This window comes from Salvelinus namaycush, chromosome 2, assembly GCF_016432855.1.
Source record: "Salvelinus namaycush isolate Seneca chromosome 2, SaNama_1.0, whole genome shotgun sequence".
NCBI classification, from domain to species: Eukaryota; Metazoa; Chordata; class Actinopteri; order Salmoniformes; family Salmonidae; genus Salvelinus; species Salvelinus namaycush.
This window is the reverse complement of record NC_052308.1, coordinates 73,046,579-73,064,387: the sequence shown is the minus strand read 5'-3', so window position 1 is coordinate 73,064,387 and position 17,809 is coordinate 73,046,579. Positions and strand designations below refer to the sequence as shown.

At 47.4% G+C, this 17,809-nt stretch overlaps 1 protein-coding gene across 1 annotated transcript; it reads right to left on the bottom strand.

Moving 5' to 3' along the window:
• Nucleotides 1-236: 236 nt before the first annotated feature.
• On the bottom strand, nt 237-16,889 carry LOC120023412 (peroxisome proliferator-activated receptor gamma coactivator-related protein 1-like). Its single transcript, XM_038967433.1, has 13 exons — nt 16,802-16,889; nt 14,495-14,599; nt 13,751-13,903; nt 13,416-13,523; nt 8,485-10,447; nt 7,820-7,873; nt 7,487-7,570; nt 6,289-7,207; nt 2,932-3,156; nt 2,707-2,773; nt 2,024-2,145; nt 1,464-1,615; nt 237-1,014 (listed from the first exon to the last, which is right to left on the bottom strand). Exons 1-13 carry the CDS (start codon nt 16,880-16,882, stop codon nt 911-913), a joined length of 4,137 nt encoding a protein of 1,378 aa, XP_038823361.1. The 5' UTR covers nt 16,883-16,889; the 3' UTR covers nt 237-910.
• Between the last annotated feature and the right edge of the window lie 920 nt (nt 16,890-17,809).

Genomic DNA, 17,809 nt, shown 5'->3' with positions numbered 1-17,809 from the left:
TTAAACTAGTCTTGCCTGTGATTACCTTGTACCATCCTCTTCAAAGTGAATGTCGTTTTGGAAATGTATAGTTTGGCAGGTTAATTATTTTCTACATTGTGAGCTTCAAAGCCAAAGGTAGGCTGTTACTAAGCAACTCATTTCCACTTTAAAAAGACGGACGTGTAGTGTTTGAGATATTCCTTCATCTGTCAGTCCATGGATCCATCCAGTCAGGGAAATGGGGTGGACACTAGTTCAGTATTACACAATAATACTCTTTATTCATTCATAAAGAACATGTTCATAATTGGGAATAAAATGACTAAGGGAATCTCAACTTTTTAAACATTGTAACAGATGAGAGTAAAGCAAAGCTTGCAAATGCAATATGAGTGCAAACAAAGATATTTAAAGATTCTTCCTTTAAAAAATAAATAAACTACAATATTCCATAAGTTTCATGATTTTTTTCTTCTTACAAATCTTTTTACTGCATCAACAAAGTCTTGCTAGCACGGTAAATACAATGAGTTAAAAGTGAACAAGTTAAAACAACATTTCTACAATGTTAAAGTATGTGCATGTGTATAGCTCTGAGGTAAGTCTTTCTAACTTGTTGGAGCAGGACCAAATTACACCCCGTTCCCTTCTATAGAGGGCACTGCTTTGAGACCAGAACCCCCAGGTTAGTGCCCTCTATAGGGAATAGGGTGACATCTCCATCATTCCCTTCTATAGAGGGCACTGCTTTGGGACCAGAGCCCTCAGGTTAGTGCCCTCTATAGGGAACAGGGTGACATCTCCATCATTCCCTTCTATAGAGGGCACTGCTTTGGGACCAGAACCCTAAGGTTCGTGCCCTCTATAGGGAATAGGGTGACATCTCCATCATTCCTTTCTTGGCTCCCTCTCTTCCTCCAGGACTCTGCTACCGCTTCAAGCCTTTCTGTGCCTGCTTCAATAGCGTGTCAAAGTCCAGCTCCTCCTCCTCACTTTTCGCTGGAGTGGGGTCCTCCTCTTCCCGATTAGAATCTGGTGAAACAACCCAGTTCAGTTACCAACATGCTATGATTTCAACCTGTTTACCCTGCAATTACATCTGCGACCCTGTGCATGTGACTTAATAAACTCATGTCATCCATTTCCCAAAAGGGGAAAGCCTTCGTCTGAGAGGCCGATACACATTCTTAATAAACATAGGGTGCCATTGTGTGGCAGGTAGCCTAGTGGTTAGGAACGTTGGTCCAGTAACCAAAAGGTTGTTGGATCAAATCCCCGAGCTGACAAGGTAAAATCTGTCATTCTGCCACTGAGCAAGGCAGTTAACCCACTGTTCCCCAGGCGCCGAATACATGGGATGTTGATTAAGGCAGCCCCCCGCACCTCTCTGATTCAGAGGGGTTAAATGTGGAAGACACCTTTCAGTTGAACAACTGAGTAGGTATCTCCCTTTCCCATTTGGGACCCTTAAAGGTTCTCACCTAGGTCGGCGTACGTAGATTTGCAGAACTGACGCCTGCCCCCGAAGCAGAGGTCAAAGGGCAGCTCGTCAGGTCTCCTCAGCTTGTAGCCGTTCTCGATGGCTGAGAACGCATCTTTCATGTTGTAGAACGTCACAAAGCCGTAGTGGTCGCTATGGAAACAGAACACAGGTTAAGAAATTGTTATTTCCTAACCACTTGACATGGACAAAGGTAAGTTACCTGGTAAAATAAGTGTTCAATAAATAAAATGAAGTATGATTATATCTAAGGGGGCCGAAAGAGTGACAGAGGTGAAGGGGGACAGAGAGAGAAGTGAGGGGGACAGAGAGAGAAAGAGAGAGAGGTGATGGGGACAGAGAGGGAGAGGTGAGGGGGATAGAGAGAGAGAGAGAGAGAAGTGAGGGGAAAGAGAGAGAGGTGAGGGGGACAGAGAGGGAGAGGTGAGGGGGCGAGAAGGGGAAAGAGGACAGAGAAAGTCTAGAGAAGAAAGAGTTTAAAGACACTGATGCTAATGATTTTTGTCCATCTCTTTTGATGCAGAGAAAGAAAAGACTCACCCCCTGTCTCTAAAGTGCAGGGTGCATTCCTCCACCTCTCCAAACAGAGAGAAGCGTTCTCTCAGCTCCGCGTGCATCATGGTCCTCTGGATGCGGCCCACGTACACCACCCTGCGCTCGTCCTGGCCACACAAAACAATGCACCAAGGGTTGTCACTATCACAATCTGCCCTGCAGATTTCTACAAATGATCTTCTTAAAATCAGATTTTAAACCCAAACATGAAGCAGAGATCTGCGAAAGGGGAAACGGTGCCGCAGGTCTCTCCCAGGCGCATCTGTATTGGTTTTGTTTCAGAGGAGATGAGACTCCAGCAATGTAATTCAAATACATTGTAGTACATGCTGTTATATCACACATGCAATGATGTCAGAGGGAATGAAAGTGCTTGTTGTCTGAAACATCTTTGTTATTGTATTGTATTCCTGACCTAAATTGAAGACCAAAAAGCTCATTTTGGTTTCCAGAAATGTTTATGATATAGCCAATCTTCAATTTGCAGCTTGGCCATCTGGTGGGAACCGAAGAGGACAGTTGGCGACAATTTGGTCTCCAAATCAATCAGGAAGTAATGTCACGTTTACATTTAACATCTTAAAAAGTATTAAAAAATATATTTCTAAAATGTTAACAGCAGAAACACAAGGTGTACCACGGTCTGTAATGTACTACTCAGTACTCACTATGGCTTTTAGTTTTTGATTCCTCATCTCTTGTTGTCTCTTTCGTTTCCTGGAGTCCCTGTTGGAGCTGAAGGTTGGGGGAGGGGAGACAGCGAGGTGAGATGGACTACGGAAGACCAGTGTGGCTTTTGTATTATTAACTATCATTCAGAACTCCTTTAATAATACACACCCCTAAAAACTTTTACAAAATACTTTAAAAAAAGTATTAATGCCATCAGTGACCTGCAGCAGTCCTTCCACCTCTGGGCCCTGCTGTGGGCCAGTGTGGAGGGGGATCTGGACCTAGATCTGGAACCAGACTGAGTCCAGGACTTTGATGTGGACCGAGAGCGGTTCCAGGACTGTGGGTAGGGGAGCCGGTACCGACAGGGAACCGGGGAACGGGAGACGGAGCTGGAGCAAGAGGACGAGGAGGAGGAACTGCTTTCAGAACGCCTGGGACAGAACCTGGTGGGGGAGGAGGGATGGGGAGGAGAGGGATGGGGAGGAGAGGGATGGGGAGGAGAGGGGAGGGATGGGGAGGAGGGAGAGGGAAGGAGGAGGAGGGAGAGGGAAGGAGGAGGAGGGAGAGGGAAGGAGGAGGGAGAGGGATGGAGGAGGGAGAGGGAAGGAGGAGGAGGGAGAGGGAAGGAGGAGGAGGGAGAGGGAAGGAGGAGGAGGGAGAGGGATGGAGCAGGAGGGAGAGGGAAGGGGAGGAGAGGGATGGGGAGGAGAGGGAGGGAGAGAGAGGGGAGGAGGAGAGGGATGGGGAGGAGAGGGAGAGAGAAAGGAGGAGAGGGATGGGGAGGAGGGAGAGGGATGGGGAGGAGGGAGAGGGATGGGGAGGAGAGGGATGGGGAGGAGAGGGATGGGGAGGAGGGAGAGGGAGGAGAGGGATGGGGAGGAGGGAGAGGGAGGAGAGGGATGGGGAGGAGGGAGAGGGATGGGGAGGAGGGAGAGGGATGGGGAGGAGGGAGAGGGATGGGGAGGAGGGAGAGGGATGGGGAGGAGGGATGGGGAGGAGGGAGAGGGATGGGGAGGAGGGAGAGAGGGATGGGGAGGAGGGAGAGAGGGATGGGGAGGAGGGAGAGGGATGGGGAGGAGGGAGAGGGATGGGGGGGAGGGAGAGGGATGGGGAGGAGGGAGAGGGATGGGGAGGGAGAGGGATGGGGGGAGGGGGAGAGGGATGGGGAGGAGAGGGAGAGGGATGGGGGGGAGGGAGAGGGATGGGGGGAGGGAGAGGGATGGGGAGGAGGGAGAGGGATGGGGAGGAGGGAGAGGGAGGAGGGAGAGGGATGGGGAGGAGAGGGATGGGGGGGGGGGAGAGGGATGGGGAGGAGGGAGAGGGATGGGGAGGAGAGGGAGAGGGATGGGGGGAGGGAGAGGGATGGGGGGGAGGGAGAGGGATGGGGAGGAGAGGGAGGAGGGATGGGGAGGAGGGAGAGAGGGATGGGGAGGAGGGATGGGGAGGAGAGGGAGAGGGATGGGGAGGAGAGGGATGGGGGAGGAGAGGAGAGGGATGGGGGAGGAGAGGAGAGGGATGGGGGAGGAGAGGGAGAGGGATGGGGAGGAGGGAGAGAGGGATGGGGAGGAGAGGGATGGGGAGGAGGGAGAGAGGGATGGGGAGGAGAGGGAGGAGGGATGGGGAGGGGAGGAGAGGGAGGAGGGATGGGGAGGAGAGGGAGAGGGATGGGAGGAGAGGGATGGGGAGGAGAGGGATGGGGGAGGAGAGGGATGGGGAGGAGGGATGGGGAGGAGAGGGATGGGGAGGAGAGGGAGGGGGAGGAGAGGAGGGGGATGGGGAGGAGAGGGATGGGGAGGAGAGGGATGGGGAGGAGAGGGAGGAAGGATGGAGAGGGAGGGGGAGGAGAGGAATGGGGTGGAGAGGGATTGGAGAAAGAGGAAGGAGAGGATGTGGGTTAAAGCAAGAAAATACATTTTGGTAAAACGTTGTGTGTAAACCTAATGACTAAAACCAGATGTAGAGTATGTAGAAGATGTAATGGAGATATTTCTTTTGAAGATCATCTTTTAGAACTAACAATCACCAAAATAAAAAGTAGACAGCCAGGGAGAAGTTAAAATCTCATGTCATTGATTGGTGGCTTATAACGTTGACAAAATGTGTAAAACTGCAAAGAATTATCTTTAAAAACTGATCTTTTTTTTCTGTCAGCCTCATGGCAAAATGTGTAGAATTGGAAGAAATTAGGTTTAAACCAGCAAAAGAAAGTACTGTATCATTGGCCACACCCACTAACATGCCCCCCCCCCCCCCCCCCCCCCCCCCCCCCCCCAACTTCAATTCAAGAGCAATAACAGTCACCACACCCACTAACATGCCCCCCCTCCCCAACTTCAATTCAAGAGCAATAACAGTCACCACACCCACTAACATGCCCCCCCTCCCCAACTTCAATTCAAGAGCAATAACAGTCACCACACCCACTAACATGCCCCCCTCCCCAACTTCAATTCAAGAGCAATAACAGTCACCACACCCACTAACATGCCCCCCCCCCCCCCAACTTCAATTCAAGAGCAATAACAGTCACCACACCCACTAACATGCCCCCCCCTCCCCAACTTCAATTCAAGAGCAATAACAGTCACCACACCCACTAACATGCCCCCCCCTCCCCAACTTCAATTCAAGAGCAATAACAGTCACCACACCCACTAACATGCCCCCCTCCCCAACTTCAATTCAAGAGCAATAACAGTCACCACACCCACTAACATGCCCCCCCTCCCCAACTTCAATTCAAGAGCAATAACAGTCACCACACCCACTAACATGCCCCCCCCTCCCCAACTTCAATTCAAGAGCAATAACAGTCACCACACCCACTAACATGCCCCCCCCTCCCCAACTTCAATTCAAGAGCAATAACAGTCACCACACCCACTAACATGCCCCCCTCCCCAACTTCAATTCAAGAGCAATAACAGTCACCACACCCACTAACATGCCCCCCTCCCCAACTTCAATTCAAGAGCAATAACAGTCACCACACCCACTAACATGCCCCCCCTCCCAACTTCAATTCAAGAGCAATAACAGTCACCACACCCACTAACATGCCCCCCCTCCCCAACTTCAATTCAAGAGCAATAACAGTCACCACACCCACTAACATGCCCCCCTCCCCAACTTCAATTCAAGAGCAATAACAGTCACCACACCCACTAACATGCCCCCCCTCCCCAACTTCAATTCAAGAGCAATAACAGTCACCACACCCACTAACATGCCCCCCCTCCCCAACTTCAATTCAAGAGCAATAACAGTCACCACACCCACTACCATGCCCCCCCTCCCCAACTTCAATTCAAGAGCAATAACAGTCACCACACCCACTACCATGCCCTCCCTCCCCAACTTCAATTCAAGAGCAATAACAGTCACCACACCCACTACCATGCCCCCCCTCCCCAACTTCAATTCAAGAGCAATAACAGTCACCACACCCACTAACATGCCCCCCCTCCTCAACTTCAATTCAAGAGCAATAACAGTCACCACACCCACTACCATGCCCTCCCTCCCCAACTTCAATTCAAGAGCAATAACAGTCACCACACAGGATCTGAACCTACCTCTTTCGGGGTGGAGAGCGAGACCTGGATGGAGAGGAGGAGGAGGATGAGGAAGATGATGATGAAGAAGGGGACCTAGAGCTAGAGTCCGAGCATGAAGACCTTGTCCGATAGCGCCGGGACGACCTCCTACCTCTGGCAGGGGGACTGGGTGAAGGAGGGGAAGGGATGCAGGGGCTGGTTCTCTTTTCCTGTGTCTCCCCTGCAGTAATGGCGTCCGTCCTAGAGGGGGAGCTCTCTGTAGATGGCGGAGCAGAGTCTGAGGGAAGTTCTGTCTCTGGAACAGTCCTGGAGTCCATTGGCTGCTGCTGGCGCAAATGTTTCCCAGGGTTCTCCGTGCCAGGCACTGAGGAGGGGTTGGGAATTGGTTGGTGGTCGGGGAGTATCGTTTGTTTTTTGCTGCATAGCATAGTAGTATTACTTCCTGGTTGATCCTGAGATAGACAGTAGTCGTGGTCCGAGGAGACAGATACTGGTGTCTGGAACTCAGGGGGGTTGACAGGGGGCTTTGGGTGGAGGGGGTGGGCCTTTTTGGGTGTTAGAGGACAGGGGTTGATGATTTGGATGGCCTTGGGAGGGAGAGGTTTGGGGGTTGCCGGTTGCTTCCTCTGAGGTGCGACAGGGGTAAGCGGTTTCCAGCGCGGCTGTGCAGGGGCCTGTTCCTGAGTGCTGAGAACATTCTGGGTGCTGAGAGGTTCCTGAGTATCGCAACGTTCCAGAGTTCTGAGGGTTTCCGGAGTTCTGAGGGTTTCCGGAGTTCTGAGGGGTTCCGGAGTTCTGAGGGGTTCCGGAGTTCTGAGGGGTCCCGGAGTTCTGAGGGGTTTGAGTGTGTTGACAAGTTCTGGAAAGCCAGCGGGTTCTGGAAGACAGAGTTTTTCTTGGGTGCTGAGGAGATAGGCACCCAGCAGTGTCAGCATCCCTGGAAAGAAAGCAACAAACCAGATGATAAACTGAAGTTCTGTTCTAAAGCATGAGAATAACCACAGCAAAGTCCTCTGAGCAACTGTGTGGACTAAACTAGAAATTAAGTCGAAGAACCGTTCATCCCAAATGGCGCCCTATTCCCTTTATAGTGCACTAGTTTTGACCAGTGCCCATATTTGGCTCTGGTCAAAAGTAGTGCACCAAGGAGGTAATAGGGTGCAAGTCTCCAGGCGGAGTCTTTCTGCATAATAGAAAGGACCTTCCCTTAACTCACCTTCAGTGTTACTGCTCAGCTCTTCATCTCCAACAGGGCTCCTATCTGGACTGCCTTCAGGTTCACTCTCAGTCTCCTCTTTGGCTGTGGGAAGAGACACAGCCATGAGGGAGGCAAGATCAGGGGTTGAATCTTACAGTAGGAGTGCTGATTTAGGATCTGTTGTGCCTTTTTCCAGCACCATGTTTAAGATGACAGGGACAGGGGTAGCTGGGATGTATGCATCAACCAAATCAATACATCTGAATGCAAATCCCACAATGGATGGGACGTAGTATAGCTGGAAGAAGAACAGGAGAGAGTTAACAAAACCCCACTGATCCCTCACTTCACCTTGTGTCTCCTCAAACCGCTCCAGAAGGCTGGTCAGATCTGTGGCTTCGATTCCTGCAACGTGACCAAGAGAAATCAGTTTCTGAATGCAGGGACGGTAGCAGGTCATCAAGGTGAACGTTCTGCTGGTCTAGTGTTCTACGCTGCTTCCTCCAGAACACATACACCCCTGCTATTTCAGCAACTCTCTTTTTCCTCTCCATCTTTCCTATCTGAAAAATATGACTGGGACTGCCCCACTCCTTACAAAACAAATACAAAACTATAAACACGTTCTGAAAAGCAGTCGTAAATCTAGTACATGTTTAAAGCTTTGATTCCTTCAGCTGAACATGGAGACAACAATCTCTTTCTGAATGAGGCTTAGAAAGAATGACACAGGATATCAAAGTCATCACAAATGATACATTTTTGTTCATTTCACACCAGCTCTAACTAAATCACAAATCATCCACTTTTATCTCTAGCTTAATTAGCTTTATCTGAAGAAATACATACTCAGGGTGTAGTTTCCCCTAGGTACAGTTCTAGATTCAGATTCCACTCCCCCAATCCTAACCTTAACCTGTAATAAGTCAAATGATAAACTGACCCAAAATCAGAGTCAACTTCACCCTACACCAAAATATATTGTTTATGTGTGTGTTATGGCTCATCTGGCTTACCTGTGCTGCAGGTGGGGGTCTGTATGCAGGTGCTACTCTCTGGAGATGTGGACAGTTGGACATGGGGGAGGTTCCCAAGGGCTACCCGCTTTGCCCTCTCCATCTCTGGGTAAGGAGCAACAACAGCATGGGTGGGTGGATGGACTGAGGGTCTGGAGGACGAACTTGCCATTACTGGTGCACTTGGGGAAAACTTGGACCCTTCTGGTACGGTCTCGACCCCTTTCCTTGGACTGAGAGAGCGAAGCTGATCCCCTTGTTTCGTGGTCTCTGCAGTGTTTTGGGTGTGAAGTGCTTTCCGTAATGGTTGTTTGGTGGAGAACCTCCGCTGGATCTCAAGGAGGAGACTGGTGCTCTTCAGGCTTGGATCCCGGTTGCAGAACACCATTTTGGGCTTGGGCGCCGGAGACTCCTGGGTGGTGGACAGAGGTAGAGATTGTTCCTGCTTCTCCTGGTTGGTCCCATGGCTCCTATCAAATCCATCCAAAGATGGACGGGTTCCTGGTAGTGGGACCAGGACAGGGTTTGGGGGGTCGCTACTGACAGCAACAGCACTCTTTTCTGGGCCCGTCCTGTTCTGGCCCAGACCCGCCACTGAGTTGGAGTTCAGGTTGGGACTTGGTAAGGGACTAGCAGGAGAGATGGTCTCAGTCCAAATACGCTTTAATACACCAACATAATTAGCAGATTTAGCTTCCATTGAGTTGCGTTTGGGCTTTAAAGCTGAGCTGGCAGGAGAAGTCTTAGTCCCACTTCTTACAGGCTTTGATCCATTGATGCCAATGCCTTTACCAGGTTTACTGGGACAAGCAGGAGAGACAATCTTTGTCCTAGTCTTAGATATAGGCTTGAATCCACTGACATCATCCCCTGTTTTACTTCCTATGTAATGATGTGTGGTCGTCGGTCCCCAAACTTTATATTTAGGTCCTTGCAAATAGGGTATAGGAGGCAACTCCTTGGGGGTTTCAGATAGAGAGGGCCATTTGGTGGTGTAATTCTCAGGTTTCACCACCAGGGGTAGTCTTTTCTGCTGGCGCAGCAGGCGGTACTGCTGAAGACTGAGGGCCGGTCTTGGCTTGGACTCGCCTTGCTGTGGTGGAGGCTCCGACGACGACGACGACTTATCTCCGGTCCTTTCAGGCAAGTCAGTTACAACCGGATGTTGGTTGTCCTTTGAAGATTCTGCTGAAGACTCTGGAGAGGATGTTGTGAGGGAAAAGGTTGTTGTTTTGGTGTTGAAGTCAAAAATGGGGATTTGACTGGTGAGCTCGCTCAAGTCCGGGAGCACGTTTAAGTCAAGTGTGTCTGTTTCTGGTAGCTCGTAGGATGTCACCAGGACGGGTCCGAAACTCACTCTTTTTTTGTTCTTGGTCTTCTGGCCTTCTTGGGACACGTCCCACTTCACAAGTAGACTTTTTAGTTGCTTCACTTCTTCACCTTTACTTCCCTGTTCTCCACCCCCCTCTTTCTCATCCTTCATCCCTCCTCCCGAGGGACACTCGTCATCTGATCCGTCCACATCAATTTCCTCGTCGCTCTCTTCCGAACCAGGCTTCGTATACCTCCACACCTCGCCCTCCAGGGGTACTCTCTGGTCCGCGCTCCGTTCCCCCAGGGAGGAGGCCTCCTGCCTGGATGTGCCGACCCAGTCCTTCCCCTCCTCATCCAGGCACACCCTCAGGCAGTAGGGGTGCATGAGTTTCACCAGGTCCACCAGGGACACTGTAGAGGAGTAGCCATGGTCCTTCTCTACAGAGTTCAGCGCTCTGACTTCTGATTGGTCAAGGGAAAGTTTTCTCGAGTCCTGATTGGTCAGATTGAAGCCCCGAGGCGGACTGTGAATGTGGACCTTGCCGCCCTCGTCCTCCTCTCCATCGCTCCTCTGTATGGATGTGGAAGAGCCCTGGGCTCTGGGAGTTAGCCTAGCCCTCCTGGGTCTGTCAGTAATGACTGTCTCAACCTGTAAGGAAGAATGACGTCAAGACTGTTATTCCAGCAGAGCCAGCTATGCTCATAATCGCGCTCGCTATTTCTCTATTTTTAATAAAGATATCATTCTCTGTATTATTTTTCATGACAAACTCAATCCCACAGTCTATTACACTAATATTTTTCATGACAAACTCAATCCCACAGTCTAGTACACTAATATTTTTCGTATATGATTTCCAAACTATGACACAACCCAATCCCATACAAATGTATGTCAAATTTATTATGATAGACATTTTATTTAGTACATTAAAACGAATGTAAATCTTAGACCATTTTTCTTATTTGAAATCAAACAAGTTACTCCAGCGCAGGGCTCTTCCTATGGTACTCATAACTTACTTGAATGTGCCTCGAGAGGAATATTTATCTTGCATAGAAATAAATAATTCTACAATGGGGTTGTCAGATTTTTCTATTCGTAACTTGTTTTGTTTGCAGAGGAAAAGTAAATGTTGACTGTTCCAGCATCTTCAAAGTGCCCCTCGACAGAAATATTTTCTTTGCGTGACGGTGCATGCGTGGGGGCGCAGCTCGCCTCGGACTGCCACGCAGATTAAATATCAGCCCGCGCAGAGAAGCACGAGACTGAACCTCACTCGACTTTCTAGTTTTCCCCGTTAGTTAACACTATCAACGTTTCCCTTTACTGTGGGAATTGGGATCGAATCAACGCAATGTTAGCCACTTTCAATGCAACATACCGAAACAAAACGAACTACGCAAGACTTAGTATGCAAAACGAACTGTGCAAGAGATTTTCTTGTATGCAGAACGCATCGGAGTAGGATTCTATTGCATTGACAAGCACCACTACACAGACCAGTGCACCATAACCAATCAGAGCTGCAGTAGGCCTATATGAAAATAGCCATTGCCATATATGGATCATATATGGCCACTGGACAGCATGTGCTTGTTTTGAGATCAAAGCGAAGGCTGCATGTAGGCACCTGTGCACATGTGTTCATATCCTTTGCTAGTTAGTGAGTTATTAGCCCAGTTATAGATCATTTGTACTTAACAATGGGGGGAGTGGTTGCTTCCTACAAGAGCACAAAGCGTTTGTACTTAACAATGGGGGGAGTGGTTGCTTCCTACAAGAGCACAAAGCGTTTGTACTTAACAATGGGGGGAGTGGTTGCTTCCTACAAGAGCACAAAGCGTTTGTACTTAGCAATGGGGGGAGTGGTTGCTTCCTACAAGAGCACAAAGCGTTTGTACTTAACAATGGGGGGAGTGGTTGCTTCCTACAAGAGCACAAAGCGTTTGTACTTAGCAATGGGGGGAGTGGTTGCTTCCTACAAGAGCACAAAGCGTTTGTACTTAGCAATGGGGGGAGTGGTTGCTTCCTACAAGAGCACAAAGCGTTTGTACTTAACAATGGGGGGAGTGGTTGCTTCCTACAAGAGCACAAAGCGTTTGTACTTAACAATGGGGGGAGTGGTTGCTTCCTACAAGAGCACAAAGCGTTTGTACTTAGCAATGGGGGGAGTGGTTGCTTCCTACAAGAGCACAAAGCGTTTGTACTTAGCAATGGGGGGAGTGGTTGCTTCCTACAAGAGCACAAAGCGTTTGTACTTAGCAATGGGGGGAGTGGTTGCTTCCTACAAGAGCACAAAGCGTTTGTACTTAACAATGGGGGGAGTGGTTGCTTCCTACAAGAGCACAAAGCGTTTGTACTTAACAATGGGGGGAGTGGTTGCTTCCTACAAGAGCACAAAGCGTTTGTACTTAACAATGGGGGGAGTGGTTGCTTCCTACAAGAGCACAAAGGGTTTGTACTTAACAATGGGGGGAGTGGTTGCTTCCTACAAGAGCACAAAGCGTGTGCATTTCTAGACATCTTTGAAATGCCAGTCAGGTAAAGAGCATTTGCATGTCTTAAAGGGGCAGTGTTGTATTTTGAGACAGGCTTGAATAAGCTAAGTAGCCAATAGGCAGAGGGTAGCATAATTTGTCTGATTCTCTGTAATAACGGTATGGAAATAATTGTGCATTTTATTTTGTTTTATTTTGTTTTTATTGGTTTCTTGCATCAAACAACATTTTTCAGTCACCTCCTTGTATGAAGGACAAGTGGATAAACAGGTTCATGTCAAGCCCTGCATGTTTCCCCCCCCAAAGTCTCATGGAATGTACGCCTATATTGAACACCACACATTGGCTGCTACTGCAGGCTGAATGATAGAACAGCTATTTCCATGTTAAAACGTTATGGGAGGCATTTGTCTCCCTTGTTTCTGATGGTAGGCTACTCTGGTAGGCCTACATGATGATCAAATAGCCACAGTAGCCTACTAACTAACTTAAAGCTGGTACAGGCTCAGTGGTCACAGTAAACGCGCGCCGGAAGTTCCACAGAATTTCACAATGTTCAAGTTTGCAGTCAGCAGACCTGAAATCTGCTCAGTGACGTAAAAAAGCGAAGCGCCACAGCTAAATGACTGTTCTGCAACAGAAACAGTTTACTCCAAATGGAAAACGTTTTGCAATAAAATCGAGTTTCTATTGGACAAATTCAAGTAGGACCCTCCCCGTTTCATTATGTTTGCTTCTTAAACATTAAACGGTTTCCGTTGCAAGGTGTAATAAATACACCCCAGGTTAGTTACAAATAGGGTTGGAGTGAAAACCTACAGGAGGGTTGCTTCCAGGAACAGGGTTGGAGTGAAAACCTACAGGAGGATAGCTTCCAGGAACAGGGTTGGAGTGAAAACCTACAGGAGGGTTGCTTCCAGGAACAGGGTTGGAGTGAAAACCTACAGGAGGATAGCTTCCAGGAACATGGTTCGAGAGCACTCTTCTAGTGGTTCTTTTATCATTGAAATGACCTCTGTAAACCTAGATTAACGGGTGGGATTACCAGTAGTAGTATGGCTAATCTTAATCTGACACACACACTTCCATAAAACAGAAAGGGATGAGGTTTCTACCTTTCCAACAGAGGAAGAGGGGGATGAAGATGAAGAGGGGGTCTTTATGGAACGAAAGAGTGCTTCTTTATCAGGTGGAGACCGTGTGAAACTCAGCAGCCGCCTCAACTGGAGAAACATACCAAACAGGAGAAATATCGTAATTACAAAACAACAATCACGTCCTCCCACAGACACCATTTTCACCATGACTTCCAGATAAAACCAAAATAAAAGCAGTACCCCTGATTGTCATCAAATCAACAACACCTGGGACTGTATTCACACAGCGTCTCAGAGTAGGACTGCTGGTTACTCTGAATCACACACACAGACCCACACTTGGTTTTACCCACCGGTGAGTTGTCCCGTAGCCTCTGGTCAGAGAAGAGCCCAGTGTCAGGCAGGGTGTCAAAGGGAGACAGGGTCTCATCGTCAACACTGTCCAGTATCTCTGTTAGAGCTGTCAACAACGTGGACTCACTCTCCTCATCCAGTCTGCTCCTAGTCTGAAAAACAAATGTCATTCATTTCTGAAATAAATTGAATTAATTAAAAATAATACAAATGGCATCTCTCATTTCTGTTTCTAATTGGACAAGTTACTGTAAACCAGGAGTTTTTCTGCACGCGACTCCAAATGGACACTAGAAAATGCAGGGAACCCCACTTGGAAACATGATATTCCCTAGTTAACGCTGCGTGTTGATATTTACTCAGCTTTAGGTCCCGCAGGCTGTCCCAACTCATAATAACGACATGAAAGAGCTATTCTAATAGTGTAAAAGGCCCTTAGTTGACACTAAAAGGTTCTACTCTAGACCCATTGGAAGATTCTAAAAAATCAGAATTTGTTTGATAAGATGTAGAACCTGTCTCGGATGGGAACAGGGTCTACATCAGGGGCGTATTCATTACGGAAACCGTTTAAGACCCAAACGGTAGCAAAGAACAAAGTTAGAGTTTCTATTGGACAAATTCAGGTAGTTCCCTCCCCGTTTCGTTTGCCTTCTTTTAAGAAACGTTTTACGACAGAATCAGCGTAATGAATACACCCCAGTATATCTGAATGTTGGCCAACATTGTGTCCTGATACTGACCTCTGCAGCTACGGCGGAGTCTTCAAACATAGCCAGGATGGAAGGGTCCAGGCAGGAGTGAGTGTCCATTTCCAGATCACTGACTTCCCCTTTACCCAGGACAGCCTGTAACAAGCAACAAGATCAGAAAGGGAGAACAAGTTCAATCACGAGTCAGGCAAATAGGCTGCCCAAATATTGGAAAAAGATCTGATCTGATTGGTCAAAAGAGCAAGCAAAAATATCTGAATTGGGCCTCCTGTGTAAACGCAGCCTACAGAAACAGTTGCTCGATCATAAGTCTTTTTGTGATTCCCCGCATCCCATCTCCTCGTCTCTTTCCCAACCGTATTGGAGGAGAAGGTCCAAAGGTCCCTCCCTTCTGACGTTCTTCTTTAATGTATTTACAGAAAGTGGCAAAGAGGAAGGATGGGGGGAATTAAGGAAAGATTGAGAAAGTTAACACATTTCTACTAAAATACACTTGAGTAACATAACTCAAAGGGCAGTCTGAATACGATAAAACAAGCTGCTAGTCATTAGTGTTTGTTGAGGCTGCGTTTGTATGCTTCCTCCCATCAGAATGAGTGTGTGTGCATGTTTTCAGACTGTTGAAGAGCCCTGTGGCGGGGGCGGAGGAGGGAAATGTTCAGACAGTCATTCCCACTCTTCAGTTTGATGTATCCAACGAGGTGTAAAAACAGCAGCACAAAGTGTCTCGCATCATAAGGACATGCGTTGTCTTGTCATAAAAAGTGACAGTTAGCCCATAGCACACTAGTCCGCACTGTCACTCCTTGACAACAACGGGCCCCTCCCTGGGTGTGGTGGTGGTTGTTGCTGGGACACTGTCTATAATATGATTATGGGCCTACGTCCCTACACCCTATTCCCAAATGCAGTGCACTACTTATGACGAGGGCTTATAGATCCAAATGGATCTTGAGAAACGTGATAGTCACAAGCTTGCATCCCATATGGCATCCTATTACATATGAAGTGCAGTGCACTACTTTTGACCAAGGCCCATTCTCTGGTCAAAAGTAGTGCACTATAGGGAGTAGGGTGCCATTTGGGAGAGTTTCCAGTCAGTGTTCTTTTCTCAGTTTCACCCAACCAATAAGTGTGTGGGAGATGAGATCCAACAGCGAATAGTAACAATGGGAGCATTGTAAAATGTTCAGACTGGGGAAAACAGAAAAGCGTCGCGTAACGTTATTTTTTATTTATTATTGAGCCCGTTCCAAATGGCACCCTATTCCTTATATAGTACACTACTTTGGACCAGAGCCCATTGGGTCCCTATGTACTAATCCCTCATTACCTCTCAGGAAATATAAATTATTTTAATTGAGCGGGGATAGTACAGTAGTATAAAGACGTGGACAGCGTTGAAATAGGCCATTGTAGGCTACTAGGTGCCTGACACTCACTCCTATTAACGTCAATGTTAGGCCTATACAATCACACTAGCTACAACTCTGTTTATCATGAACGTTTCCCACAAGAGTAGAGCGGCTATAGCTAGTTAAGCAAAACAAGACCCTGGGTGTGAGACCAGTGTTGACAGGTGTTAATGATATATGGAGAATATTTACTGAAATGGGTGGTACGCAAAGGCAATTGAAATACAATGATATAAAAACGAGTAAAATAAGGGTGCATTGTAGCGGAATTAGATGTACCTCTGTATGAGCCCATGGTTGACATAGGTAACAGTTACAACATTACAAAAGTAACGTGTCCCTGTCTGAATATGTATGGGACAGTGAGTGTGTACGTTCCACTACTTTGCTAAATATGCATATCGGCAGCCACGTGAATGCAGAATAAACTCAGTCGAATCTTATCATTTGCTTTTGATTGACGCCAACCGACAATTCATTGTTGCCAGCTTCCGCATACCCAACACGACCAGTCTTTAGGTGTCCAGCAACTATAAACGTTAGCAGCAGACAGAACATCGCCTTTTCCGAGTAGAGAAGAAACTTGGCTGACTCCTTACATAATTATAGTACATTAAATTTACTGTCACTGCAACTTAGACAGGTATTACTTTGCAGAAAGCCAATGAAATTGTTTTATGCCGAACTAAATGGTGAAATAATGGAGACATTATAGTTGAATACTTGTGTCACCAGCAGTTATTTTCCCATGCCACCATGCGACTCGCAGCTAACGTTAGCTACTACTAGCCGTTCACATCCACGTGTAGGCACTGCGTGCTGGTTTGCCTTTTTCAAACACGAAAAATAGTCAAAGCCAAGTGGTACAAGTAACTTTTATTTGGCCACATGTATGCAGAAAAATTATGTATTAAAGCCGTACCTCATTGAATGTGTTTGTGGTCAGAAAGTCCGTGTTGCCGGTGATTATATGCTGATCTTTTCCACGCCACTGCGCCGCCATTTTACAGATCCTCACATGGCTTCGTTCAGCTATAGCTAGTAGCGTTGCCATTGGTCAGCGCACCGACACGTGGTCGCCAGCACACGGAAGTTACCGGTAAACGCAGATCTGGGATCAATGTATCTTGCTCAAATCATAACCAAGTACTGTTTTGCAAGTAAGAGCAAAACTGACCGGAAATCAGATCGTCATCCGATTCGCTTTGGCCTCTACAGAAAGCCCCAAATTAAATATCTTTGATATGTCAAATCTTAATCATGTCAAAGTCAACGCAAACGAAGAACATATTTTATACCTGTCAAATAAATGTTTTCTAGTTTTATGTCCAACCCAACTGCAACGCCAGAGTGGCAGTTTGAAGTTTGACTCAAATACAAAAAATTTATGTATATAGTTGAGTCAAATCTGATATTTTTCCTGTAGTCTGCACAGACAAAAAGCACATGGAATCAGATATTTCAAGCCACATTTTGAAATCACATAAATCTGATTCCTGGCCATGTGATTTGTCTGAAAGGTCAAATGCCCTTAAGTGGTTTCTAGACTGTGATTTAGCATATATTGTTGCTTGCTAGCTACTCTCTTGACAGTTTGACAAGAACATCTGGTAGCTCACAAGTTTGTTCATTGTTTGAACGCTTGAATGTGAAAGCTAAACAGCTACATAGCTAGCTAGTTGAATGCTGTGGCTAGCCAAAAAGGACTATTTTTGAAAGTTGGATCGTCTTACCCTTTGAGGCTTTAAAAGTGTCCTTACACTAAGATTTCAAACATTCAAAGCAACTGGGGGAGACTTTCATATCGAACATTAAAAGCATCTGGGGTAGACTTTCATATCGAACATTAAAAGCATCTGGGGTAGACTTTCATATCGAACATTAAAAGCATCTGGGGTAGACTGCATGCTACAAAACAACTTCTGATTGA